This window comes from Dermatophagoides pteronyssinus, unplaced genomic scaffold (assembly GCF_027571235.1).
Source record: "Dermatophagoides pteronyssinus isolate colony J.1.1.1.1 unplaced genomic scaffold, Derpt_VIB-CSIC_2022.12 sq0004, whole genome shotgun sequence".
In the NCBI taxonomy this organism is placed as follows: domain Eukaryota; kingdom Metazoa; phylum Arthropoda; class Arachnida; order Sarcoptiformes; family Pyroglyphidae; genus Dermatophagoides; species Dermatophagoides pteronyssinus.
In genome coordinates, this window is record NW_027461528.1 from 980,495 (window position 1) to 1,007,480 (window position 26,986).

At 27.6% G+C, this 26,986-nt stretch overlaps 8 protein-coding genes and 3 long non-coding RNA genes across 17 annotated transcripts; 7 read left to right on the forward strand and 4 right to left on the reverse strand.

The window, feature by feature from the left end:
- The first annotated feature begins 3,123 nt into the window (after nt 1-3,123).
- LOC113795020 (regulator of microtubule dynamics protein 2-like) lies at nt 3,124-4,183 on the forward strand. The gene is made up of 2 exons (XM_027345194.2): nt 3,124-3,535; nt 3,602-4,183. The coding sequence occupies exons 1-2, from the start codon at nt 3,261-3,263 to the stop codon at nt 4,050-4,052; spliced, it is 726 nt and encodes a 241-aa protein (XP_027200995.1). The 5' UTR covers nt 3,124-3,260; the 3' UTR covers nt 4,053-4,183.
- Nucleotides 4,184-4,280: 97 nt separating this feature from the next.
- On the forward strand, nt 4,281-6,372 carry Alg12 (Alg12 alpha-1,6-mannosyltransferase). The gene is made up of 2 exons (XM_027345192.2): nt 4,281-5,109; nt 5,185-6,372. Exons 1-2 carry the CDS (start codon nt 4,347-4,349, stop codon nt 6,123-6,125), a joined length of 1,704 nt encoding a protein of 567 aa, XP_027200993.2. The 5' UTR covers nt 4,281-4,346; the 3' UTR covers nt 6,126-6,372.
- On the reverse strand, nt 6,127-17,373 carry LOC113795018 (uncharacterized). 2 transcript variants are annotated; one of them, XM_075819734.1, is made up of 6 exons: nt 16,437-17,373; nt 8,530-9,360; nt 7,729-8,454; nt 6,984-7,604; nt 6,709-6,904; nt 6,127-6,642 (listed from the first exon to the last, which is right to left on the reverse strand). In XM_075819734.1, the coding sequence occupies exons 2-6, from the start codon at nt 9,230-9,232 to the stop codon at nt 6,459-6,461; spliced, it is 2,430 nt and encodes an 809-aa protein (XP_075675849.1). In that variant the 5' UTR covers nt 9,233-9,360; nt 16,437-17,373; the 3' UTR covers nt 6,127-6,458. The 2 variants fall into 2 exon arrangements, with proteins under 2 accessions (XP_075675849.1, XP_075675850.1); XM_075819735.1 differs by lacking the exon at nt 16,437-17,373 and adding an exon at nt 9,616-9,746.
- On the forward strand, nt 9,086-11,625 carry LOC142644928 (uncharacterized). Of its 5 annotated transcripts, XR_012846135.1 has the most exons (7): nt 9,106-9,218; nt 9,281-9,468; nt 9,594-9,713; nt 9,788-9,994; nt 10,239-10,550; nt 10,614-11,217; nt 11,269-11,625. It is a non-coding gene; the product is annotated as an uncharacterized LOC142644928 (long non-coding RNA). The 5 variants fall into 5 exon arrangements; XR_012846134.1 differs by having other exon boundaries at nt 9,086-9,207; nt 9,594-9,994; XR_012846133.1 differs by having other exon boundaries at nt 9,281-9,472; nt 9,594-9,994.
- On the forward strand, nt 14,301-14,980 carry LOC142644885 (uncharacterized). The gene is made up of 3 exons (XR_012846065.1): nt 14,301-14,379; nt 14,471-14,617; nt 14,676-14,980. It is a non-coding gene; the product is annotated as an uncharacterized LOC142644885 (long non-coding RNA).
- Nucleotides 17,374-18,086: 713 nt separating the features above from the next.
- LOC142644927 (uncharacterized) lies at nt 18,087-19,291 on the forward strand. The gene is made up of 3 exons (XR_012846131.1): nt 18,087-18,188; nt 18,282-18,836; nt 18,969-19,291. It is a non-coding gene; the product is annotated as an uncharacterized LOC142644927 (long non-coding RNA).
- Nucleotides 19,292-19,883: 592 nt separating this feature from the next.
- On the reverse strand, nt 19,884-21,718 carry Miga (mitoguardin). Of its 2 annotated transcripts, none has more exons than XM_027345167.2 (2): nt 20,726-21,718; nt 19,884-20,575 (listed from the first exon to the last, which is right to left on the reverse strand). In XM_027345167.2, exons 1-2 carry the CDS (start codon nt 21,716-21,718, stop codon nt 20,021-20,023), a joined length of 1,548 nt encoding a protein of 515 aa, XP_027200968.1. In that variant the 3' UTR covers nt 19,884-20,020. The 2 variants fall into 2 exon arrangements, with proteins under 2 accessions (XP_027200968.1, XP_027200967.1); XM_027345166.2 differs by having other exon boundaries at nt 20,714-21,718.
- A 280-nt stretch (nt 21,719-21,998) lies between these two features.
- On the forward strand, nt 21,999-22,640 carry Mocs2B (Molybdenum cofactor synthesis 2B). Its single transcript, XM_027345169.2, has 2 exons — nt 21,999-22,135; nt 22,194-22,640. Exons 1-2 carry the CDS (start codon nt 21,999-22,001, stop codon nt 22,537-22,539), a joined length of 483 nt encoding a protein of 160 aa, XP_027200970.1. The 3' UTR covers nt 22,540-22,640.
- Nucleotides 22,137-23,614, reverse strand: LOC113794997 (uncharacterized). Its single transcript, XM_027345168.2, has one exon. The coding sequence runs from the start codon at nt 23,530-23,532 to the stop codon at nt 22,558-22,560; it is 975 nt and encodes a 324-aa protein (XP_027200969.2). The 5' UTR covers nt 23,533-23,614; the 3' UTR covers nt 22,137-22,557.
- A 129-nt stretch (nt 23,615-23,743) lies between these two features.
- LOC142644876 (uncharacterized) lies at nt 23,744-24,986 on the reverse strand. The gene is made up of 2 exons (XM_075819470.1): nt 24,417-24,986; nt 23,744-24,345 (listed from the first exon to the last, which is right to left on the reverse strand). The coding sequence occupies exons 1-2, from the start codon at nt 24,649-24,651 to the stop codon at nt 23,744-23,746; spliced, it is 837 nt and encodes a 278-aa protein (XP_075675585.1). The 5' UTR covers nt 24,652-24,986.
- Nucleotides 24,987-25,125: 139 nt separating this feature from the next.
- LOC113794972 (uncharacterized) lies at nt 25,126-26,897 on the forward strand. The gene has a single exon (XM_027345138.2). The coding sequence runs from the start codon at nt 25,305-25,307 to the stop codon at nt 26,787-26,789; it is 1,485 nt and encodes a 494-aa protein (XP_027200939.2). The 5' UTR covers nt 25,126-25,304; the 3' UTR covers nt 26,790-26,897.
- Nucleotides 26,898-26,986: the final 89 nt, after the last annotated feature.

Sequence of the window (26,986 nt, forward strand, 5' to 3'; positions counted from 1 at the left end):
CGGTAAGTGAAAAATCCAGAAACATCAATTCTATCTCCAAAAAAAGGTGTATAGGCGTCATTTTCATTGGAAAATACCACTACCACTGTCATTTTTTTTACTACTACTACTACAACCAGAAAAAATTATAATCCAGCAAAAAAAAATTATTGAATAATTCTTTGGATACGCCAGATTGATCAGAATGGGTTTATAAATTCATTCATACATTTTGCTTTCCTATCATCATCCTGTATGAGAGAAAATACAAGAGGATTCTGGAGAAGCGTTATATAACATCAGTGGCAGTGGCAGCGGAATAGTGATTTATTTTTTACTTCAAAATTCAAGAATATTTTAAACAGCACACCAAATGATGATGTTTCGGAATGTTGTTGTTGTTGTTGTTTTGAAAAAAATGATGCGGACATGATGAGTCGACGCCATTCAAAAGAAGAAAAAAACATTATTCCGAACGGAACATTTTTTTCTCTGTTTCATTGAAACTTTGTTTATTGTTTTTTGAAGGTTTGGTTTGTCTGCATGGTTTGTTTGATGTTTTGAAAACAAAAAAAAATTTCCATTGAATTTTTAATTATTCATTGGAATTCTGCAAGAGAAAAAGAATATTTTTTTCTGTCAAATTCTTTTTGGTTTCAATCAATTCGTCAAAAATTTTTTTTCTTCCCCCCCAGAATTCGTCAAATTTATAAATAAATTTTTCTCGGGAACCAAAAAAAAACTTTTAGTTAAACAAAAAAAAAAAGTTTAATTGAATAATTTTAGTGCGAAAAGGAAACAAACGAAAGAAGAAAATTGAAAACTTTCTGTTTCATCTTCCAAAAAACAGATTGGTTTGTGATTTGATTTGATTTTTGATTCAATCAAATTGACAAAAAAATGAAATAACATTTTCCAAAAAAATCATCACTTTTTTTCTGTTGTTGTTGTTGATGATTTTCAAAGCTTCAGGCTTTTTTTTCCTTCCATTGAACAATTAAATTTACCAAAAAAAAAAAACTTTTTTTTTCGTCGAAATCATTACCGTTAATGACGACTTTTTCGCCCCCCCAAAAAAAAACTGACCGAATCATATTATGGATTCCTCATCGAGAAACAAAAGGATTGAAATGAGGATAACAAACAAACAAATCTTTCAATGACCAAATCAATCAATCAAATTGGATTTTTCATTCCTTTTTTCTGGAAATATGAAAGAGATCTTTGTGTTTGTTTTGTTGATCGATGATTGAAAGATACATTCGAAAGAAACGCAAAAAAAAAAAAGATTATATGGTCATCATATTTGTTGTTGTTTGAGAAAAGAGATAGAGAGAGAGTGAGTGAGAGAGAAAGTGAAAATGCAAACACAAACACACCTACAGTCTTGATCATTTATCTTGATGATCTTTGATGATCATGATGAAAATTAATCGTTCCATTTGGACATGCTTATATGTGATTACATTTTTTTTTTTGTTTTGTTTCGTTCAAGGTTTTCATCAAGACTGATCATCATCAACAATGATACAATGAACTTTTAAAATCCAAAGAAAAGAAAGTTTTCCAGAAAAGAAATTTTCTCATTTTTTTTTTTTTGACGTTCGAAAATATTCGAACGTCAAAATTTCGAATGTTTTTTTTTCTCTTTCGAATGTTTTCTGTTGTTGTTGTTGCAACTTTTCATCGAATTTCTCTTTCTCTGGCTTTCTTTTGCTGATTCTTCAATCCAATTTCACATTTGACCTGATTTAAATCTGTTTTTTGTTTTGTTTTTGTTTCGATTCAAGTGATTTACTTTCGTTTTTTGTTGTTTGTTGTTGCGTATTCACCTGTTTTTGGCATTATATCATTAGTGAAATCGGTTTGTTGTTGTTGATAAAATTACAAGTTACATTACTGAATGAATCTGGTTTGTGAAATTATCATTTTCCAATTAGTTTCCTTTTTCTGTTCATTTATGTTATCCGTTTGAAAAGTTTTGTCAATTTTTCTTTCTGTCAAAATTATCGTTATTTGTCAATCAACAGTCAAACACAATGTGTGTTTGTGTGCAATTCCTTTTTGTTTCTAAATATATTAAACGATTCATATCTCCGGTCTATTGAATCTAACCTTGATCACTGTGTTCGGTACGTTCTAATAATGATGATTATGATGATGATGATGTAATTCCCATTACCATAATCTACTAATTTAAATTCAAATCACAAATCTAACGAACCGAATCGAACCGAGGAGAAAAATGTTTTAATAATAATTGTATCTGGATACATGTATATCGAGTACAATCAAACGACAAAATCCAAATTGATTAGAAATCAATCAACCAACCAAACAACTAACCAGACAACCAATCAATCACACAATCAATCAATCAATCAACAAATCAATAGATTTCTTATATTTTTTTTCTTCTCGTCATTACATTCTTATCGAAAAAATATGATAATGATGAATTTATCATCCAATACACAAGTAGTGGTGTATCCTCTGATAGAAAATCAGTATTTCTGCGTAAAAAAAAAATTATTCAAAAACAAAAAAAAAAAAGAAAAGATACAACACTCTCGTCGTTATCTTTTTTATTCGTACACAGACATACACACACACATAATGTCTATGTGTACTTGAAAAATTTTTCAAAAAATTATTGATCAATGAATGTTTTTTTGTTGTTGTCGACATTTTTGTTGTTGTTGTTGTTATAATTCCGATTACAATCATCGAATGTTGTAACCAACAACAACAACAACAACAAACTGTATTCTAAAAGCAGTTGTTGATCAAAAAAAAAGTGTATCTGTTTCTCTTTATAAAATTATCAACCAACATTAGTTTGGAAAGTTGTTGCAGGCGTTGGCCAAATGAAAATATACACACAGTTACACAACATACATAAATACATACATGCATATAAAATCCATTCATTCATTCATTCATCCAAGCAAATCGAATCATTTTTTCTTTGATTTTTTACCAATTTCTCATTGTGTTTCTCATTGATTGATTGTGACTTTTTGGTTGGTTGGTTTGTTTGTTCCTAGAATCATAATCCACCGGTACGATTAGAGATTTTTTTCCACTTTCCTGATAATTTTTGATTGATCCTAATTTCTTTTAAATCATCGTCTATAAATATAGATAATTTTCTCATCAAATTTTCTAAATTGTTTTGCTTGTCGTGTTTTTCATAGTGATTTTTTTTTGGAAATTTTCTTCTCGGTTTCCACGTGTATCATCGTTGAATATTTCATTAACACCATCAAACAACGAATAAAATGGCTGATAATTTTTTAGTAGAATATGATAAAGATGTTGCCGATCCATCAAAAGATCCAATGGAATTATATAATCGTTTATTGAAACAATTTAATGATGATGGTGAAAAAAATGTTGAATATTGTTATCGTTTGGTTATTATTTGTTTAACATTATCTGATTGTGAATTGAAAAAAAAGAATAAATCTGAAGGAAAAAAATGGGAAGAAGAAGCATTAAAATATGCTAAAAAAGCTATAGAATTGGATCCAAAATCGATGAATGCACATAAATGGTATGATTTGTTTTTGGCTTAATTTTTTTTTAATTTTTTCAAAATTTCAAATTTTTTTTGCAACAGGTATTGTGCTGCTGTTGGACGAATGGCACCACATGTCAGTACAAAAGAACGTATTCAAATGGGACATCAATTTAAAGAACATCGTGATATTGCCGTTTCCATTGATAATAATGATGAATTAATGCATCATATGTATGGTCGTTGGTGTTCAGAAGTAGCCAGTCTTTCATTTATGGAACGACAAATTGCAAAAACATTTTTCGGTACACCACCTGAAGCAACATATGAAGATGCATTAGAATCATTAAAAATGGCTGATAAATTAAAACATGAATGGAAAGCAAATCATTTATGGATGGCTAAAGTATTGATTTCAATGAAAAAATATCCAGAAGCAATGCAATGGATTGATGATGGTTTATCATATCCATCAATTACAGCTGAAGATGGTGTTGCACAATTAGAATTAGAATCATTGGCAAAATCTTATGCAAAATATCGTGCCAAATAATAATAATTTCAAATTGGTTCAACAGACAAGCGACAAAAACAAAAACATAGAAATTTTTCATTTTCAATTTTTTCTAATCTAAATTATTATCAAAATTATAAGAATGGATAAAATAAAATTTTAAAATTTTTCGGGGTTTTTTAAATAAAAAAAAATTCAATTTTTCGCAACTAATGTTGATCGTTGTGGATAGATGGCGTGTTCTTAAGTAATTTTTATTATTTTTTTTACAGATGATTTGGAATTTTGTTTTGGATTCATTTCAAAAAAAAAAAAAAATTTTCTTCGAAAATCATGAAGAATATTTCATTAATTTCATCAATTCTCATATTCATAATTGGTTGTTTACATTTATTTTTAGTACCTTATACAAAAGTTGAAGAATCATTCGGTATACAAGCTTGTCATGATTTTCTTTTCCTTTCCAAATGGTTATCATCATCACCGGCTAACGATCCAAAACAACAATCTTCTAAGATAATTTGGGATCATGAAAATTTTCCCGGTGTTGTACATCGAACATTCATTACAAATTTCATTATCGCAATAATTACAAAACCATTTTATTGGTTATTTCAAACTATTATCGATTTGGATAAATTTTTTGCACAAATTTTCATACGTTTATCATTGTTATTTTGTTTTACATTTGCATTCAAAAGATTTATTCATTCTACAACAACTACTACTAGTTATCGTCATCATAATTCATCCATTTGGTGGTTAACATTGTTAACAATTACACAATTTCATCTAATTTTCTATTCATCACGTACATTACCAAATACATTTGCATTGATTTTAATGTTATTTGCATATGATTATTGGAATCGTCAACGATGGCCAATGTTTATTTTTTTATTTGCATTCACTGTTATTGTTGTTCGATTTGAAACGATTATATTATTTTCCATTATCTGTTTGATTGAATGTTTCTACACACGACGATTATCATTAATCAATATTTTTATTTATGGAATTCCAAGTGGCTGTTTTTCATTATTATTAACCATATTGTTTGATTCGTTTATGTGGAACAAATGGATTTGGCCTGAAGGTTTGTTTAACATTCTTCTCATTTTTTTGATAATATCTTTTTAATTTTCATGTTTTTTTCTCCATAAACAAATAGGTGATACAATATGGTTTAATATTGTTGAAAATAAATCACATCTTTGGGGTGTACAGCCATTTTATTGGTATTTTACCAATGTTTTACCGAATATATTTTTCACAACAATTTTATTATTACCGTTTGCATTGATTTTCAAACAATTCTGGCATCCATATACATTCGTATCGTTTGCATTTATATTTTTATATTCATTTTTACCGCATAAAGAACTTCGATTTATCATTTATGTTGTGCCATTATTGAATGCAATATTTGCTCAAATTATCATTACAATCAATGATTTTATTGTTCAATTTCAACATTATGTGTTCAAACTGTTGAAACAGTCTAAATGTCAAAATAATCGATTACTTATCAATCCGATATCCGTATATTTTATCAAACATTTACAACATTTTTTTCATTATGGCCTTATTGTAAATCTTTTTCTTAATCTGATAATAACAATTATCAAATTATATATTTCAAGTTATAATTATCCAGGTGGTTATTCAATACAAATTATTAATGGTAATATTCAACAATTACAATCAAAATCTGGAACATCCGAAAAATTTGGTGTTTATGTTTGTGATTTGGCTGCTCAATCTGGTGTGACAAGATTTCTTCAGCTTGAAAATGTTTATTATAATAAAGAACCAAAATTTTATATTGAAAATTTTCAACAATACGATTGGATCTATCTACTGATCGAACCAAAAGATCGTTCGGAATATTTCAATCAATGTAATGATAAATATGATTGTCAAATATCTTCGACAGTGAAAAATGACCATCATGATCATCATTATCATTTCAATTGTACATTACTACAATCAATATTAACATTGGATAAATCAAGTTTAACTAATTTTCATATCGTTCTCGAAATTCATAAATGTCAATCATTTATCGTAAACGATTCTATCGAATTATCAAATAATCGTCCATCATATTGAATTTTTTTTAAAAAAACCAAAAAGAAATATTTATTCAATAACACACTAGATGTCGTTTGTCATTTGTTTAAGAGAAAAAAAATGTGATGATTTAAATTAAATTAATGAATATATTGATGATGATCAATATGCAATACAAAAAAAAAGAGATTTATAATAATAATTAAATAATGTTAAAAATGTTATATAAGATAAATATAAGAAATTTTTGAATAAATAATAATGCTGATGATGTTTGATAATGAAATGATGATGTTTTAAGAGACCGGATTTTGTTTTTTGGTATAATTACGAACGATAGGTCGTTGTTTTTTGTTTTTGGGAAAAGTATTTTCATTTTGAATCCAAATGTGTCATTTCACAAATTGTTGTCGTCGATGGAGATGATTGTGAATAATCATAATCATCAATTGATGTTGTTGTTTTTATTGGCCTCCAACCAGTTGCATTTGGTCCAAATTTATAAACTAATCGTCTTCCAAATACCGGTAATAATACTTGTGATTTATAATAGTATCTATGAATGAATCATATTTTGTAAAACTAATGTCTTTTTAAAAAAAATATTGAATAATGTCTTTACCTCATTGCACGGCTTAATTTTTCATATGTCATACGTGGATTTTGTTTACGTTCACCCCACATTTTTGCCACCTTATCCGATTGTATGAATTTAAATATACCATCTTCTTGTCGTTCCCAACGTATTAAACTTGGATTGGTCACCGGATTTAATAACAAATCACGAATAAATTCCCATAGTTTACCATTACCTTTACCTTTTAAATGAACAAATTCAATTAGGATAAATAAATAAATTAATTACTTTCACCAAATAATAAAGTAATGAATAGTTACTTCGAGATTTATTCTCTTTTTTCGGTGGCCGTCCTCGTCGTCCATTATTAATTACATTGGAACAATTATTATTATTATCTTGAAAATGATGATGGCTACTATTATTCATTGTATATTGATGATTTAAATGTTGATGATGATGATGTTGCTGTTTCAAGGCTAATTCATCATCATCAATCGATGTTTGATCAATGTCCAATTCGATATTGGATGATTGGTGATTGTGATGATGATGATGATGATCCTGTTCATTATTGTTATTATCATTGTTACTAAAAATAACATGAATTTCTTGACAATTCTGTTGTTGTTGTTGCTGATGACCATTATTATTATTATTATTATTATTATTGATCAAAATTGATGATGATAATGATGTGGATGATGGTGATGATGATGCTGATTGTGGTTGTTGTTGTTGCCATTGTTGTTGTTGTTGCTCTAGTGGTGATAAATAATAGGATCCGATAACGAGGGGAATTTTTTGTAATTGTTGTTGTTGTTGTTGTTCATGATGACGATATTGTTGATGATTTCCATGTTGTTGATTGTGTTTGTGATGATGATGATGATCACTAAAAGTTGTACTACTAGTATTACTTTCACGATCAGAATCAAATGCTAAATTCAAATGAAAAAAAAGTAACAAAGAATAATTTTCCAAAGAAAAGACATTGATTTTAATTTGGATTTGAATTAATTTTTTTTTTTCGTTTCTTAATTTGTCATTTACGATTTGACTTACCATAAGAGTTTGGACTTGGATCTTCGAATGTATTGTTATTATAATGATTAAGTTGATGGTGATGATGATGATGATTAAATTGATTTTGTATATGATGATTTGTTTGTTGTGATGATTGCGGTTGTTGATTATTATTATTATTATCATCGAATAAATCATCATTACTGATAGCCAATCTTATTGTTGAATCTAAATTTGTATTTATCATTGACGAATGATGATGTTGATGATGATGATATAGATCTAAATGAATTGGTAATAAATGATGATGATGATGATTTGATATGTCATTGGTTTGTAAAGATTCATCATGATGAAGATTTTGTTGTTGTTGTTGAGCGTAATCAGAATTTGGATTGGATAGCAAAAAACAATTTTTATCATCATTCGATTGTTGTTGTTGTTGATTCGAATGACGAAATTGTTCCATTAATGATTGTAATGAATCATAGATAAGATTACCATATTGTGGACAAATATTAGTAAAATATTCTCGTTGCATTTGACATAATTCATTGCCAGACATTTGATTATAAAGTAAATGTGCAATTTCAATATCCTGTATATTGTTTCTTGATGCCCAAAAACGTATCCATTCAGCTACTTCAATTGGTTGCCATTGTTCCGGTGATTTTATTGACCATGATGATGATGATGATGATGATAATGCAGTTGTTCCTATTGTTGTCAATGAATGTTGTTCGATATGATTGGAAATATCATAATCTAGATTCAATGATGATGATTAATTTAATTTGAAAAAAAAAAATAAACTTCAAGCAAAAACAAAACAAAACTTACCATCATGAAGAATACATGGCATACAATTAACAATATTATTATTATTATTATTATTATCATCTTCATTTTGTTCATCATTATCATCCGAATTATTATGGACAATAAAATCATCAACATGATGATGATAGGAATTCGAATGATTATTATTATTATGATGTTGGCTATTTTGATCAATAGATGACCTATTCAAGTCAAAATGGTTTTCGTCATGATGATTATTGTTGTTTGTTGATAAAACATTCGAAAATGGTAATAAAAATGATGATGATGATGATTGTTGTTGACAATTATTATTTATAACTAAATTATCATCATGATTATTATTGTTGGTATTATCTGATTCCGTATTAATCGAAGATAATAATTGTTGATGATGATTAAAATTTTCATTATCATTTGTTTGATTAAAAAGATTATAATTCATTATGGTTATAAATCCAACATTATTATCATTTGAATGATTTAATGATGACGTTGATGTACGATTCGATGATTCAACACTACCACAACCACCACCACCATATTGTTCGGGAAATGTAAGATTTACGGATGTTGGTGAAAAACTATCCATTTGATCATCAACCGGATTCGATGATAATGATGAAGATGACGATGATGAAGATGAAGATGATGATGAAGATTGTATTGTTGAACCACCAAAAAATGGTTCAATCTGATGTATCAATAATGTACTCATTGTCATTATTTTTATTAATTTTTTAAATTTTTTTTCTGTTTTTTTTCCCAAAAGATCAAAATCGATGATGATGTTTACAGTTGTGACGAAATGATTCGAATGTGGTTTTCGAATCGAATGACTTTTTCCTGTTGCTGATGATTCGAAATCAAGAAATGAAATGAAAAAAATTTCTGGTTTAGTTCATCATCATCATCATCGAAGGTTCATTGAAATTTTTTTGGAAAAATCAAATAGTGAAAGTAAGTAAGTAAAAGAAAATGAAAAAGAAATCCTGGACATTGAAAAACGTTTTTCTTCGTTTTCAATGTCCACGAACTTTTTTGTCCAAAGAAATCATTATTTTTTTTTGTTACTGTTTTTCAAGAAAAAAATTTTTAAATTATTACTTTCATGACCACCAAAGCAAAAGAAAATTCAACCAAAATCTGGTTAAATATGGAATTAACCGGACTGATCGATGATAAATGCTGATCAATCATCAATCGTGAAACAATTTTTTTTTCTTTTTCTGATTGATATGACAATTTTGATTTGATTTTGATTTTTTTCTCTTATTAGATATTTAAATGAACATCAATTATTGATCGATTTTAAAACACCCACGCAACAACAAAACAAAACAAAAAATCGTGTGGCCAATTTGAAGAAGAATCATCGATCACAGATCACGATTTTGTTTTCAAAATTTCATTCAATGTCCTTGTATTATCGATGTTTTTTTTCGATCACCATAATTATGTGAAGACATTGTTGATGATCACATAGGTAAGACATTTTTTCTGGTAAAAAAACAAAAAATTTAAAACAAAAAAGAAAAAGATTGTTACTCGTGTCAATCAAATGAAATGATATTTTTTAAAAATTTGATTTTTTTTCGATTGAAAAAATGAATCAATTTTTTAAAAAAAATTTCATTTCGATTTCGAGAAAGCTCCTCCTCCTTTTTTGCCAATATGTGATGCATCATTTTAACAATTTTTTTTGTTTTGTTTTTGATTTCTCTATATAGGTATATTGTGTGTGTGTGTGAAATGTGTTGCCTCCCAACATCATCATCATCACGATTTTTGATTTTGATCAAAAAGAAAATTTCCAGAAAAAGAATATTTCTTGGTTAAAAATGAAGAATATTTTCCCTTTATCCATCGAATTCATCGATCATCAATCAATTGACCATGGTGAAATAATGATACTGGGCAACAAGTTCTAATGTGGATCAAACAAATCTCCAATAACTAAATGGGAGCGAAACAAGAAAAAAAAACATCAAATTTTCAAAGTGATGATAATGATTTATTGAAATTATTATCATCAATATAAGGTAAACAACAACAGCAACAACAAATAACAAAATCGATTAATTTTCCCACAAAATAAAATATAGATGATTGTTTTCGACAAACAACAAACGACAACTGATAACTGATTATTTCAGAACAGAAAAAACGAAACAAAACAAAACATTTTTCTGGTCGCCATTACATCGTGTTAACAATTATTATTTTTTGCCCAAAAAAAAAACAAAAATTTTTGACAATTCAATAATAATTATTATGATTATTTCACCAGGAAAACAAAACGACATGCAAGAGAGAGAGAGAGAGAGAGATGTTCATATCCAAAAAAAATCTATTTATATTCAAATCAATTTGTTGTTGTTGTTATCATTTATTTTCTCACTTTGACAACAACAACAACCGAACAACAGAACGTTTAAAGTTTCAGATTTCATTTTTCATATCTTATATTCAAAATTATATTACCTGCCGAAAAAAAGTCAATCAATTTCAAAGTTTTTTTCTGTTCGCTACTAGTTTTTTGTTGTTGTTGTTGTTGAATAATCATAATATTGAAATGTAATTTTCTTCTGTTGTTGTTGTTATCTAACGTTAACAACAACAACTAATTAACAAAACAAATATGATGAATGAATGAGAATGGAAACAAGGCGAAAAAAATATCCAAGATGGATTCACACACACAAAAAGGTAAGCATTTTTTTCTCTGTTTTTTTGCGAAATGATAATATCGATAACTAGATTTTGTTTTTGACAAAAAAAAACGGTAAACGATTCAAACATTTGATATATGGGCATTTTTGGTTTGTTAACGTTTGAAAAAGAAAAAGAAAAAGAAAAAACGATAAAATATTCAAAAGACAAAACATCTTTGGAAGCGACAGAAAATTTTTTTTTTGGCAAAATTGGAAAAAAAGAAACACGCTGGATTTTCTTTGGAGTTTTTCGAGTTTACAGATACAGGATGATTATTATATTTCTGGGGAAAAAAGAAACCTGATGAAGAAACAAATGTTAATTATTAGCTTGTTTTGTTTTGTTTCCGATTAGTGATGATTGGAAACAAATAAAAAACTTTGAAACGTTACAATGCTTTTTGTTGTTTGGAAAAATGTTTTTCGCAAATTTTTTTTCCAGTTGAAAATCCTGAAAAAAAGTAAAAGTTTTTCGTTTTTCGTATCGTTTTTCATCAGAAAAAATCCATCGTAATTTTTTTTCTGGTTCATTTTATTTTGATTAAAAAAAAACAACAAAAATTATCTGCTCGTGTTTGTGACCTATGTTTACTTGTGGATGTCTATTGTGATCCAAATGATCCATATTGATCAAAATTGATTCGAATAATTAAAATTTATCAGTTTTACACTAACTCACTTTCACTTTATCTTTATCTCTTTCACACAATAAACAAACCAAAACAAACTTAATGATTCAATGATTTCGTGATTGAATGAAATTTAGATCAAATAAAACATTATCATCATCATCATTTGGTGATAATGATTATGATGATAATTTGATCTTGAACTGATTAATTGAATTTTCAATCAATCAGATATTCAAAATAAATCATAATTATAAGCAAAACAATAAATCAATTCATTATCAATGTTTTGAATATTTTTTAAAAACAAAGGTCAAATGAATTGTGTTTTATTGTTTTTGATTTTCAAAGTTAATTGTTTGTTTTATGATGTGTGTATATGGTGTGTGTGTGAAAATGTTCCAATTGGAACAACAACAACAAGAAAATCCTGGATATGATCTGGATGGAAAAAAATTGGTAGATTTTCAAATTATGATCAAGAAAGGAAAATTTTCTCGGAAACTTTTTTTTTCGAAAATGAAAATCAAAAGAAATTTTATGGAAATATTTTTTTTTTTTGGTTGAGCGACTTTCGATGTTTACCACTCATTTCCGTAGAAATTTTTATGAATTTTTTTTTGTTTTGTTTGTTGGTCGAATACCTTGCTTTACATTCAACCAATTTTACAAATCCAGATAATCAAATCAATACATCATTTTCATTGAGTGAAACTAATTCAAAAACATCAGCAAAATTAAAAATTTCAACACGTGAAATATATGGCCAACGACAACGACAAGATTACATGGCCAAAATTTCATCTCGTTTTGTTTTTGTTTTCGGTATATTGATCGATCAAAAATATAATCGATGGATAACGGATTTCACTTTAAATTTTTTCTGTTTTTTTTTATAATTACAGTTCTGAAAAAAGACAATCCAAAATGAATTTATAAGTGATAAAAATTGTGCAGAAATGTATTTTTTTGTTCATTACTTTGGCGTCAATTTTGGATATATGTTTTATTTTTTCAAAAAAAAAAAAAAATTTCTTAACGCGTTCGCTACCAGCGACGCATAAATGCGTCGTTTATTTGCTGTAGTTCTATGTGTTTTTCGAAATCTCCGGTAGCGAACGCGTTAAGAAAATGACGTCGAAGCAACAACAACAACAACAACGAAAATTGACATTTAATAAGCAAGAAGAAGAAAAAAAATGGAACGATAAAGTGGCCAAAAAAGAAAGAAAGAAAGAAAAATCAAAATTCAACTATAATCGATGAATGAATATCCGTTATCGATGATGGCCATTTTATTCATTTTTTTTTCTTTGCTCAACATTCCCTCTCAATGAATTGGTTACTGTTGTTGTTGTTTGGCTTCATCAAGATCTGTATCCAAGTAGCTGTTACTTGAGCCTCATTCATTGATGATTTCTTAATTCATTTTATGGCCAAAAAAAACGACAGTCGTTTTCATTTATCATTTGGATGGCCGTCTTTTCCAATCATATTTGTTCTCGGGTTAAATAATCAACACACACACACAAAAAAAAAAAATTCAATGATACTGGATTTGGATTTGATTTTTTTTTTGGACTTTAAAATGAAAATTTTCATTTCATTTCATTGTTGATGAACTTTTTTGATATTGACAATCAAAAATATTATATAATAACAACAACAACAGAAAGAAAGGGCCATATGATTCGATCGGATCAAATATCATCAATATTTTGATCTTAACCGATCATTTTGGATCCAAATGATCGGGTCGTGGTCAGGATCAATCAACAACAACAACAATATTGGCCATGACAATGATAAATCGAATTTTATTGTTGTTATGAAATGAAGATGATTGGTTTATTTCACATCATTATCATCGATTGTTGAATAATTGTTGTCCAAATACAAACAAACAGTTGAATGAATTGGAAAGGCCAAATCAAGCAAATAAAAAAGACTTTTTTCTTTTCTTTTTTTTTTTTTTGCCACCCAAATCAATTGGCAATTTGTCCCCTTCTGCAATGACATTTTTTTTTGATTTCAATGATGAGATTTTTTTTCCGGAAAAAATTATTCGTTTTGGGAATTGTCAAAACATCAATTTTATCATCATCATCGTTGTCTATTGTCATAGGTTCATACTGATAATGTCGAAATAGTATCGAATCTTTATCAACATTCGAAAAAAGATTCGAATTCTTATGTTTTGTTTTGTTTGTTTGTTTCCTTTTTTCTCATCTAAAGTTTTTTTTTCAAGAATCAAAAAAAAGAAAACTTGAAATTCTACAACGAAAATCAAATTTTCATTCATTCAATCATTTTACTATTTGATTCTTTCTTTCATAAAAAATTTTGACAATGATTATTTTTGGTGATGTTTGTCATTGAAATGATCTAGAATATATATATATTACATCAACATCATCATCATTGGACAATGATTCAAAGTTAAAAGAAACAAATATTGAAATGAATTTTTAAGAATGAAAACGAAAACGACGAAAAAAAAACAAAATAAACAAAAGAATATATATAAGGTGTATAAGAAAGAAGCAATAAAAAAGCAATTACAATTTACTTTATTTTTTCTTTTTTTTTCTTAAAAAATTTTTTATTTCAAAATGAAAGAAAAAAATTTCATTCATAGCGATTCTTTCCGAAATGAAATGAATGAAAATTCAGTTTTCATCATCATCATCATGGCTGGTTATACCTTGGGAGAAAATTGTAAATATAACCAACCAAAAACAACAACAACAACAACAATGAAGCTAAGTAAGCAAAAAAAAACCATAGAGAAAGTTTAAGAATTTTATTTTATTTTTCATTCAAGTAAAAGAAAAACAAAACAAAAATTGTCGGCCGAACATCATCATTTCGCGTACAAAAACGGAATACGTACCAAAAAGTGTGTGGCTAGTCTCTCTCCCTCTCGGTTTTTCTATCTAATCAAAACAAACGATGAAAAAATGATTTTATTTTGGTTGTATGGAAAAATATTAGATGATGATATTTGACAAAGATAAACAAACAAGAATCGTAACTGAAAAACATTGTAATAATGAGTTTTTTTTTAAAAAACCAGACCTGTTTTATTTCTACTGATAAATACCTGAACTTTATGGAAACAAACACACACACCGGGTAAGTGAATTTTATTGACTTTTTGTTGTTACTTTTTTAAAAAAAGTCAATAAAATTCATTGAATAAAACAGTCGGAATCATTTCCGATGATGTACCCCGTTTTTTTTGTTGATTTGGTCAAAGATTATCATTTTTCTTCTGCTGTTGTTGTTGTTCAAATCTGAAATGATAAAGTTTCTAAAAATTCAACGACCAAGTTACAATGAAAATTGATTTAAAATCAAAAAAAAACTTTTCAACTGAAAATTGTCCCGAGTAATTGATAATGTTTCCCCGAAAAAGTAAAAAGTTTTTTGGATTTTTATAATTTGTTAATCAATTTGATTAGGATGTTTTTGTTTTGTTTTGTTTTCTGGATTTCCTTCATCATCATCATCATCGTTGTAAAATTGTAAATTTTGTGAACAAACAGAAAAAAAATTGAAAAGTAAGAGAAATTTTTCGGGAATTTTATTTTCATTCTCGGAATTTTTCTGAAAGAATTTCATTGTGAAAAAAATCCAAGACCAGATCAGAAATGGAAATCGACAAATGACAAAATCACCAAACAACATTGCGATTGCTTACAACGATGATGATGAAATTAGTTGAAGGGAGAAATGATGAAAAAAAAAAAATTCATATAGGTAATTTATTGGGAAACTTTTTTCTCGTTCTCGTCATAAGTTTTCTTTTTTTTTTTTTTTTTTGTTAAGAAGAAAAAGAATTTTTTTCATATTTCAGATTTAGAATCGATGAATCAATTGGTCAACAACACAGAAACATGAGATACAGGACAAGACACGGGACAAGACAAATGACGAAGAAGATGGATGTCCATGTTTGTCATATAATTTTGCATATCATTTTCTTAAATCCATTCTTCATTATCGTCACCATTGACGATAAACAACAGCAAAACGACAACGACAATGACGACGACGCCAGATTGAATATTTTATTATTTTTTTCACTAAATCAATTTGATTTCGATTGGATTGGATTTAGAGAAAAAAAAATATTATGAGAAAAAAAATAAATAAAATTTCCCTTTTTTGAATCTTTGAAATATCAATATTTTTTCTTCTTCATTTGTTTTGTTCAATTTGATCAATCAAATCAAAATTTTTTCGTTTGTTCACTGTCCTTGTCCATTGCAGTAATTAACAATCATCATCATCATCACTATTGAACTAAAGATCAAATCGATATTTGTTTACGAATGATAATGATGATAATCAAAAAGAAAGAAAATATTATTTTGATTTTTCTCATCTCATAATTTCCCGTTGATGTTTGTGTTAAAATTCTGTGTTTGTTTTTCTCCCTCTCTCTCTCTCTCTCTCTCTCTCTCTCTCTCTCTCTCTCTCTCTCTCTCTCTCTCTCTCTCTCTCTCTCTCTCTCTCTCTCTCTCTCTCTCTCAATTCAATTTCAATTCAACAAAAAACAAATTTTCAGAAATGCACTTACCACACGCGAATGATTCTTTGATGAATATTGTTGATTTGATGTGAAAAAAAATTGAAATATTGATTGATTTGATGGAATACGATTTTTATGAAGGGACCACACAAGGGCACACACGCAAATAACGGAAATCGAATGTTTTTTTTACAAAAAAAAAGATTCGAATTAGCAAAACATTCGATAATTCAATGTGTTTTGGGAAATAAAAATTACAGAATCATAAAATCAACAAGTGTTGTTTAATGAAAGATGAAATGTTCAAGAAGATTGGACTATAATCAATTAACCGTTTCATATTGAAAAAAGATTGGTCATTTTACGATAATTCAACAACGAAGAATTCATGAAAGAATTCACCAGTAATAGCAATTCTTGTTGATTTGATTTTTTGTTGTTTTTGGTCACATTGATTTTGATGATTATCATAATTGAAAGTGAAAATCATTATCGATCAGAATTACAGACGAAATTGAAGAATAAGCGGAAAAACCGAATTATCATGATATAACAGAATCACTTTATTCAATGAATTTTTTCAACAACAACAAAACTGTATGTTTTTTCCAAACAAACAAACAAACAAAAATTCAAGTTAACCAACTAACCAACTTACACAATAAACAATGATCAAAGTGAATGAAAAAAAAATCTGATTGGAAGTTAAAAAAAATACTAATAATCGATACACCGATGGAGAGAGAGAGAGAAAGCCATCACCACCATCATCATCATCGACAATAAGAAATGAAAAAAAAAGAGAGTATGATGATCATCTTGTTGGCTGGTTGGTTAATTGGTTAGTTGAGAATATGTGATGTCAACATCGACGTTTTTCTACAATTAATAATTTTTCTTATACAGCGAAGTCAACGACGACATGAAGAAGTAAACCAATAGAGCATCCGAATATCTCTCTCTCTCTCTCTCTCTCTCTCTCTCTCTCTCTCTCTCTCTCTCTCTCTCTCTCTCTCTATCTCTGTCATTTTCTTCATTAGCTTTATACCTGGGATACCTTTTGCACACACCTCAAACACTAACACTGACTTTTCAAAGAATGAAAATGAGAAGAAAGAAAGAAAAAAAAATCTACTAACTAACTTGGTTATATGGGAAGAAGAAGAAGTAAAAATTTAATTTTTTTTTTGTTGCTTCTTTTCAATTTAGGTAAGTAGTGAAAGTTAAGTGCACAATAACAACAACAACCAAAAAAAAAAAAATAAGAAAATTTTGTGACTTTTTTTTTATTGGTTGGTTGGTTGTTTCATTTTTGGGGGTGATGAAATTTTTTGAAAAGAAAGAAATTCTAGCACATAGGTAAAATATGGTCCTATAGGAAATGGATTGAGAATATTTCCAGAAAAAAAAGAATTTATCAAATTTTCGAGAAATTTTTCAATTGCAAAATAGCAACTTTTAAAATGAAACTAAAAATTCAAAATTAATCTTTCTTTCTTTTTTTAAACTAATTTTTCAATCAAAGTAAATTGTTTCATCATCATCATCATCATTTTGTTTTGGAAATTAATAAAAAGAAAAAAAAAAAGAAACGAAAGAATCATCGATTACATCGTGTGCGTCCACCGTTGTTGTCAAATTTGCTGTTGTTGCTGCTGCTGCTGCTGGTTTTTATTTCTGTCTTTTTTTTTCTTAAACCTGAATTTTTTCATTTCGATAATTTTTTTTTTTTTGAATGTTGATGATGATCATGATGATGATGATGTTACCTACCGATCATCATCAACATCATCATCAAATGTATGTATTGTTCTTTGGAAATTTGTTAATTAACTAATTTTTTCATCAATTTTATTTTGTTTTTGTTTTTGTTTTGTTTTTGTTTTTCATCAGTTTCTATTTTCATCAATTTTTTTTTGTACATTTTACTCCGCCTTAACTACACTGAAAAAAAGAAAAATCCGTAAACATTTCTAACTTTCTCTTTTCTTACAAATTCAAAATTTTACACTGGAGATATATATCCATTTCAATTCATCATTAATCGATTTTGATTTGTGGAAAAAACGAAACAAAAAATTCAAGTAGCCACCATTCATCTGATTTTTTTTTTTTCGTTCGGAAAATTTGATCCTCCAAAACAAAACAAAACAAAAAAAAATGTGATTTACAATGAAATATATGATAATGCAGCCAAAAAAACAAAACGATGATGACAAACGATCATCATAATCATAATCAACAAGCAAAAAAGAGAAATCCATTTGACATTCAACGAAAAGACGAAGACGAAGCAAGAAAAACCAATCGCCCCATAGATAATAAATTTTCACCAAAGATGAAAAATTATGTATGCAACATGGAAAAAAGATAAGAAATGTAAAAAGAAAAAAAAACTTGTCAAAAATGTCCCATGTTTTTCAATCATTCAAATGAAATATAAGTAATGTAAGTAAGTAATGATGATGATAATAAATTAACCATCATCACCCAGAAAACAGAAAAAAAATTTTTGACCGCCAAAATTTTTCTTATTTTCATATTCATCATCAATTTGTTTTTCATTTTGTTTTGTTTCAGAAAATGATGATGAGAGAATCCTTGGCTATTGCTGACTGGTTGATTTGGGCCCTTCGTCATCGTCGTCGTCGTCGTCGTCATTGCCTGTCACAACTTGTCGTAAGATTGCAATAATTTTTTTTTCATAAATCCCCAACAAATTGCTCATCATAATCTATGAATTCAAATGAGAAATGTTTTTCTTCTTCGTGGACGAAAGAAAACCGGCAATGTTTTTGTGTGTTTTTTTTGGTGTTTTGCCAAAAAAAAAAAACCAAATTTTCACACACATAAATCCTTTATCTATTTTTTTTTTTATTGGGCATCATTTTTTTTTTTGTCAATTTCTCAGCTTGGTCAAACCGAAACTATTTCGCCTGAATTAGTTATGATGATGATGATGATGATGAAAATCCGTTAATGAAGTGGAAAAAAAATTGATGATGAATAAATGAAAAAATCAATATTGATTCAGAAAAAAAAACGAACAACCAACCAACCAACTATCTCATCTCACAGGTATATTTGGTCATTGTGAACTTCATTTTTCTTCTCTCTCTCGTATTTAACCCCGTGACAGATGGAAATAGGTTTATATTTGGAAACCATCAATGTTAGTCAAATAACGGTAAAAAATTCATATTTTTTTTGTTTTTTTTTGAAACAAGATGTGAAAAAAATATCACTTTTTTCTCTTTCTCTCAGCCACTATTTTTGTTTTTTTCTTCTTCAGAATTGATTCTTTGAGGATCAAGTTTATTGGATGGAAGAACGAAGAACGAATGAAAAAAAAGCCATTTTCAGTGAGAAAATTTACACATTTTTTTTTGCTTGTTGTTTACATCAACTGTTAATATTTGTCAACGACGAATTTGAAAAAAAAGTCAAAAAATCAATGGAAAATTTCAAATAAATTTTTTTTATTAATTTTAATTTTTTTTATGGCAGGCTAATTTAACAACAAAAAAAAAAGTAGATTTTGTTTTTTACATCGAATAATGATGATACTAAAAATTACAAACAGTGAGTAAAGAGAGTGGAGTGAGTGTGTTGGAAAATATCAATAATTATTTTTAAGAATTATTTAAAATTTTAAGCTTATTATTTAATTCCCAAAAACGTTCTTCAGTAACACGTTTTATATCATCACAAAGATCATCTAAATATGTATAACGACAACGATCAAATGAAAAATAATCTCTTACAACAGCATGTGTTGAATCTTTAACTGATTCACATTTAAATTTTAGATTATCATCGGTACCTAAAAAACCCCATGCTAATATTGGTGATAAATGATCAAGTATACGATAAAAATGTTCAAAAAAACCATCTTTAACCAATAATTTTGAACGTTTACGACGCATTACTGTTGATATTGTTGTTTGTAATGCAATTTCACGAAACGATGCCGATAGCCATTGATTACTAATTATACTTTTTACAGCTGATGGTGGATTTTCAATATCATCAAATGATTCTAATAACATATAATCCAAAACAATATCATAAAATGATACTAATGGTATATTTCTTGGTTCAATTTCCATTTCAATTGTTGAAAGATTATCTTCATTTTGAACAAAATCTAAAAATGTATAATATGCTTTGATACATTCGTTTGAATCCTAGGTAATAAAGAGAAAAGAAAAAAAGAAAAAAATTAATCAAGACAAATTCAAGATTTTGGAAGTAAAAAAAAACAAAGCAAAAAACTAAAAGATTTTTTTGGTTAAAATGAAAAAACTAAATAAGCAGATGCATACGCAAATGGTTACCCTCAATGAATGATCCATTATTATACGTAATATTTCTTCACCAATTTTTGCATAACGATAACGTAAATCTTGATTAGTAAATAATGATTCAAATGCTTTACGTAAACAATGAACTTTAGCAAGAAAATCATTATAATTTTCACTACCAGTTATTATTGTACGATCAGTTTTTGGTGGTTTAATTTTATCCACAATATTTAATGCATCTTGATATAATTGAAAAAAATGTAGATTAGGTTCGGGATCCCAATAACCAAGTGATGCTGTTGTTGCCGATGATATATATGATGCTTGATCATCAAAATCATCGCCATCATTTTCATCATTAATTTGATTAATTGGTCCATATGTTATAGGCATATATTCATTTCGTAATGATTCTAATTCATTTATCATTGAATCAAGTTTTTCATGTAAACTAATAATTTTATTATCAATATTTGTTGTATCAACTTTATATTCTTTAAGAATATTTTGTTTTATTTTCATTTCATCTAATGTTTGTGCAACATTGTTCAACTTATCCAAACTAATTTTTATCAATTGTGTTGTGGATAGATTTTTCAATGATGTTTCAAATATATCCGAATCTTTGAATGATAATTTTTGATTACTACGACAATATGAACATTTATTTGAAAGTAATGATGAACGTATTTGATTATGATGATTTGATGATGAATGGTGATCATCTATAGTGGCTAATAAACAACCATCAGTATTATCCGAATGATTTAATGAAATTGAATTTGTATTTGTACCCGGTGTTGTTACTTGTGAATGATCAAATGTATCATAGAAATTTCTTCTACTATCGTTAACATTTGATTGTTTTTTTCGCCGTTTTCTCAGATACAAATAAAGCTGTTTACCGATATAAAAACTGCCAAGTATTAATGGTGGACCAAATATGATCAATCTTCGGGCAATAATATTTTGTGGCAATGAAATTTGTTGCAATCGAAATGATCGTAATAACGATGTTGATGACATTTTCGATAATTTTCTTTTTTGCGATTTTTGTTAATTCTTTATGATTAATTCAGGGGGTAGAACAGATAAAAATTGATTGAAATGATCATTATTCTTAATTTTCGTTTAAATTAAACAAGTATAAATTGACAAAATATCATGCCATGGCAAAATTTTTGTCCGGTCAACATAACGAAAAAAAAACATCTGCAAAAAAAAACTAGTATTGGGTGAAAATAGTCGTACATGTGTGGAAAACGTTCGATTGGATGAAGAAAAAAAACGAAGCAATGGGAAAAAAATGAATCAAAAAATTTCGATCAAATTATCTCGTGAAAATCTAAGCATTGATGAAGCGAAAAAATTCGTATCATCACCAAATTGTGGTGCAATATCCATATTTATAGGCACAACACGAATCAATGAAAATGATTCGACGTAAGCAAACAATTGAAATTGGTTTTATTTATTAAAAAATTCATACATTATATTTTAGCAATTGTCATGTTCATTCACTTTATTATGAAGCATATGATCAAATGGCATTGAATATGATGAATAAAATAGTGATGGATATATTATCCGAACAGAATGATGATGATCAATCAAATATAAAAGTATATGTTCGCCATAAAATTGGTCATGTACCATTGGGTGAAACATCGATTATTATTGCCGTATCATCACCGCATCGATTAGCTGGTCATCGAATGGTGATGGAAATTTTGAATAAAATTAAACAAACTGTACCGATATGGAAAAAAATACAGTTCGATAGTAAAGATATCATTGATGGTAAATGGAGTGATAAAAGTGAAGCATTCTGGCTACAGCAATCATAAAATTGATTTATTATTTTTTCATCTAAGATCACCATATTTTGATGCTTCAAAATCTGCCTGAATTTTTTGATAACAATTAAATACATCTTGATTGGATGATAGATCAGCTATATGAAATCCATTAGCTCTATCGACTAAAGTGATCACTTTGGTTATCATTTCTGTATCGTTAATATTCAATGGTACATATGAAACTATAGCATAATTTTCAATAATCGATGCAATAGCTTCGGTAAGCTTTTTATAACGTGCTAATCGTGGATCATCAGAAATTCTATCAACCAATCGATTAAGATCGGACAATTCACAATAAAAATCTAAACCAAAATCAATTTCACCATAACGTTCAATGAGATCGATTTTTGAAAGAACATTAATAAATGGAGCTTCAATATGTAGCATAGAAATTAGTGAATTCAATACGACTGTAATAAATTTTGTTGGATCATTTGCATAATGTGAATCAACAATATTAACAGCTACTAATCGCATATCGATTGGAAATTTTTGCCGCCTTTTTTCACTTGTTTCAGGATCTAGATTTGTATTCAATAGATGATGTATTAGTTTTTTAAACACAGGATAATTAGTATATAATTCAATTTGTCCTGGACAATCGAATAGAATGTATGGTTGTCGACGATCAACATTGTTTGTCACATTTGATTGTATACGTTGTTTAGCTTTAATAAATTCTTCGTTGATTCTTCTGTATAACCATTCGATATTTTTATAAAGAAAATCAATACAATATAAAAATGAACCATTTGGACCTAAATTTTCATTTTGCATAACTTCATTCATACGAATCATTTCATGAATATTTAAATGACAATTATATGGAAATGTTTCATTATCGGGATCAAGATTTACAATAATCACATCACGATTAAGATTATTTAGATATTTGGAAATAACATTACAATAAGTAGTTTTTCCACTACCAGCTGGTCCGATTATTAATTGACCGAATAATTTTTCATTTTCATTCATGATGATTTTGTTTTTTGTTTTGTTTTGTTTTTGAAAATGACAAAATTTTCACATGGATTTGGATTTGTGCGAATGAAAACAAAGATTCTATTTCCACTGTTATGGATCCATTTGTGTGTAATAAGGATTTTGAAATAATTTATTGAAAAAAATTTTCAAATTAAAATTAAAATTAATTAATTAACTAAAATTAGTTTAAAAAATAAATTTGTTAAAATAATTTTGTCATGTTAATTTGATAATATGATATCATTGATAATGAATGCATTGATCCAATACCAGCTATAATGATAATAATATGAAATATTGCATGCGAACTAAATAGATCACAATGACCAGGGAATAAACGTTCCGGATATTTTAATGAATAAATTAATCCAGCCAATAAATAGGAAAAATCAGTCAACAAAACGAACGAAACAATTTTCAATGGATAATTCGAACATATTTTCAATTGTGGTGGTAATGATAATGCAGCAACCAATACAAATATTAATGTACGTTTCCAACCATTCATATTTGTATTAACAATCGATGTAAACATTGAATAATAATTCATTAATAAACATATTGAACCAATAATAATAAACATTAAAACATAACCAAATTGAATAAACGATGAATGATGATAATAAACAAAATAAACTAATGTTAACATACAGCCAATTAAATGAAATATAATACCAAAATAATCTAAACGTGTAAGAAAACAAGAAAATTCATATGATGAACCAATATTGAATATATGATATAATATTGAACAATAATATGATATTGTAATACCAGTATAGGTAATCGACATGAACAGAATATCTGTTGATTGATTAGAAAAGAGAAAAAGAAAATTAATTTCAATTTTTTGTTTTTCGCTAAAATTTACTAACCAATTGAATTGATAAGGTGTGAAGGAAATCTGTAGTAAACATAATAATGACTTATGAAAAGACCAAATAAATGTGTCCAAATATTTGATGTTTGATTATGTATTGTAAACATTGAACATAGACATTCAAAATGATTAAGATTTGATGGACGAAACCATTTCCGAATGTATGGATTATCAACAATCCATTTTGGTGTTTCATTTGCCGAATTAAGTTTATTAAGATAATTTAGCATGATTAAAATAAAAGGTAAAAAGGTAAAATCTAAGGTATTCGTCTAAGTGGCTAAAAATAGTGACAAGGTAAGAGCAGAAGAGAGAAAAACAAAGAATTTTTTTCTCGTATCCGAGGTAACAAAAACAGACCATTTTTGAATTTTTTTTCTTCAAAAAAAAATTAAAATTCGATTTTTTTCTACGTTCCCCAGGTGAAAAAAAAACTTGAAATTATTGATCGTTTTGGTTTTCAAGCTCAAAAAAATTTGACAAAAAAAGGTAATTTTTTTAGGAAAAAAACATTAAGTTTTTTCTTGTTTTTGGTAAAATTTAAAAAAAATTTCGAAATCCGGAATCTGGAAAATCGGCATTATTCATAGATAACGTTTCGATATTTGATTTTTTTTCCCTTTGGCGCCCTTTGTTTTTGAAATACTTTGATCATTTGCCAGTTTGCTGTCAGAGGAAAATTGAAATAAAAGTGAGGGAACGAGAGTGAAATCAACAAAACAAGATGACACAATTACTGTACATGGGAGTGAAAAAAGCGAAAATTTTTTTCACAAAAAAATTCGTTATCAAAACGTCGTTTTTATGCCGTTACATCTTCACATGTGAAACACACGTTTTTTTCGTTTGTTTGTTTGTTTCATTCGATTCTTGATCATAAAAAATGACAAAAAATTATCATCATTCTTTACAATTCTTATTGTTAATTGCTGCTGCTATAATCATTCCGATCGAATGTGAAATTGAATCGATTAAAGAATCATCATCATCATTCGAGTTTACTGTATTACCACCAAAACATTCGGATATATTAATCAAAAATGGACGAAAAGAATATGAAACATTATTGGAAAAACGTAACATACCTGTATATGGTAAATGTTGGGAACTGGCTATTGAACGTTTAGAAGAAAATTGTAATCAAATGAATGAATTACGACAATCATGGTTATCAATATCATTTACATCATGTTTTCTTCAAAATATGGGTAGTAAATTGAATATTGATTCCTGTCAACAAGTAATCCGATGGAATGATAATGATAATATTGGTCATATTAAACCGGAATTTTCATCCAACCGAGACAAAATAAAAGAATGTACACGTAATATGATTGATTCCAATCTATTCAATACATATACAATGTTTTTTATTCATACACAAAGTATTTGTTTTTATCTACAATCAGAAAAATGGCAAAAAAATACTGAAAAATTAGTGAATAATCTTGTTCATGATGCACATATTGTTTCGAATGAATTAACAACAGCTGTTGGTCAGATACAAAATTTAGAACAATTACAACATTCATCATTGGAAGCACAGATAACAATAAATCATGAATTAAATCAAGCTAAAATGAATTTGGAACAATTTCAACGACAAACAAGAAAACAACAAGATTTGATTGAAAAAATTATTACACAATTTACAGTGTTACAAGATTTTCTTATCACTGAATTTTCAACAAGTTCAACAATATTTTTCTATATAATAACAATGTTGGTTATTTATTTTATCACAACACCAAAACGAACTATTGATATTCGTTCATGGTTATATATGATTATGATTGTTTGTTTCTTTTTCGAGAAAAAAGGACTGGAATATTTATGCTGGTGGTTGAATTTAATTCCATCAAATTTATCATCATCGACGAATATATTCGATTCAATCATACAAATGCAATGGGATATGAATCAAAAAATATGGTTATTAAGAAAATCGATGCTTTTCACACAGGCATTCATATTTATTTGGAGATTTTTAACCTATAAAGATATGAATGAAATTAATAATCAAATTCTTTGTACGAATGCATCAATTTTAAGAAATATTCATCAAATGTTAACAATCGATAATCATAAATATACGATACCATCAAGAATATTATCAAATGAATCGGAGTATAGTACCGAAGATGATGATGATAATGAATCATCATTATCTGATTATGAAACAGATGAATCATTTCAACCAAATGATGACGATAGTTTTGATTTAAATCAATCAAAAAATTCATATAATTTTCGACCAAATCGTCCGACAATATTTATTGATAATGAAGATTCGAATCATCGACTATTTCGATCACCGGAACGATTTGTTTGGAAACAGGAACAAAACTCACGATTATACGACAAATAAATTTCCAAAATGAAATTATTCAACATTTTTTTTCTTCTTTCTTTCTTTCTTTCATTGATATTTAAAATTTATTCAAATAAAATAAAATTCAATTAAAATAAAATAAAATTGTTCGTAGATATTGATTGATCATTTGGCAGAGAAAAAAAAGCATCAGAAATATTTTATATTAAAGGATCTTGGATGCTGAATTGTTT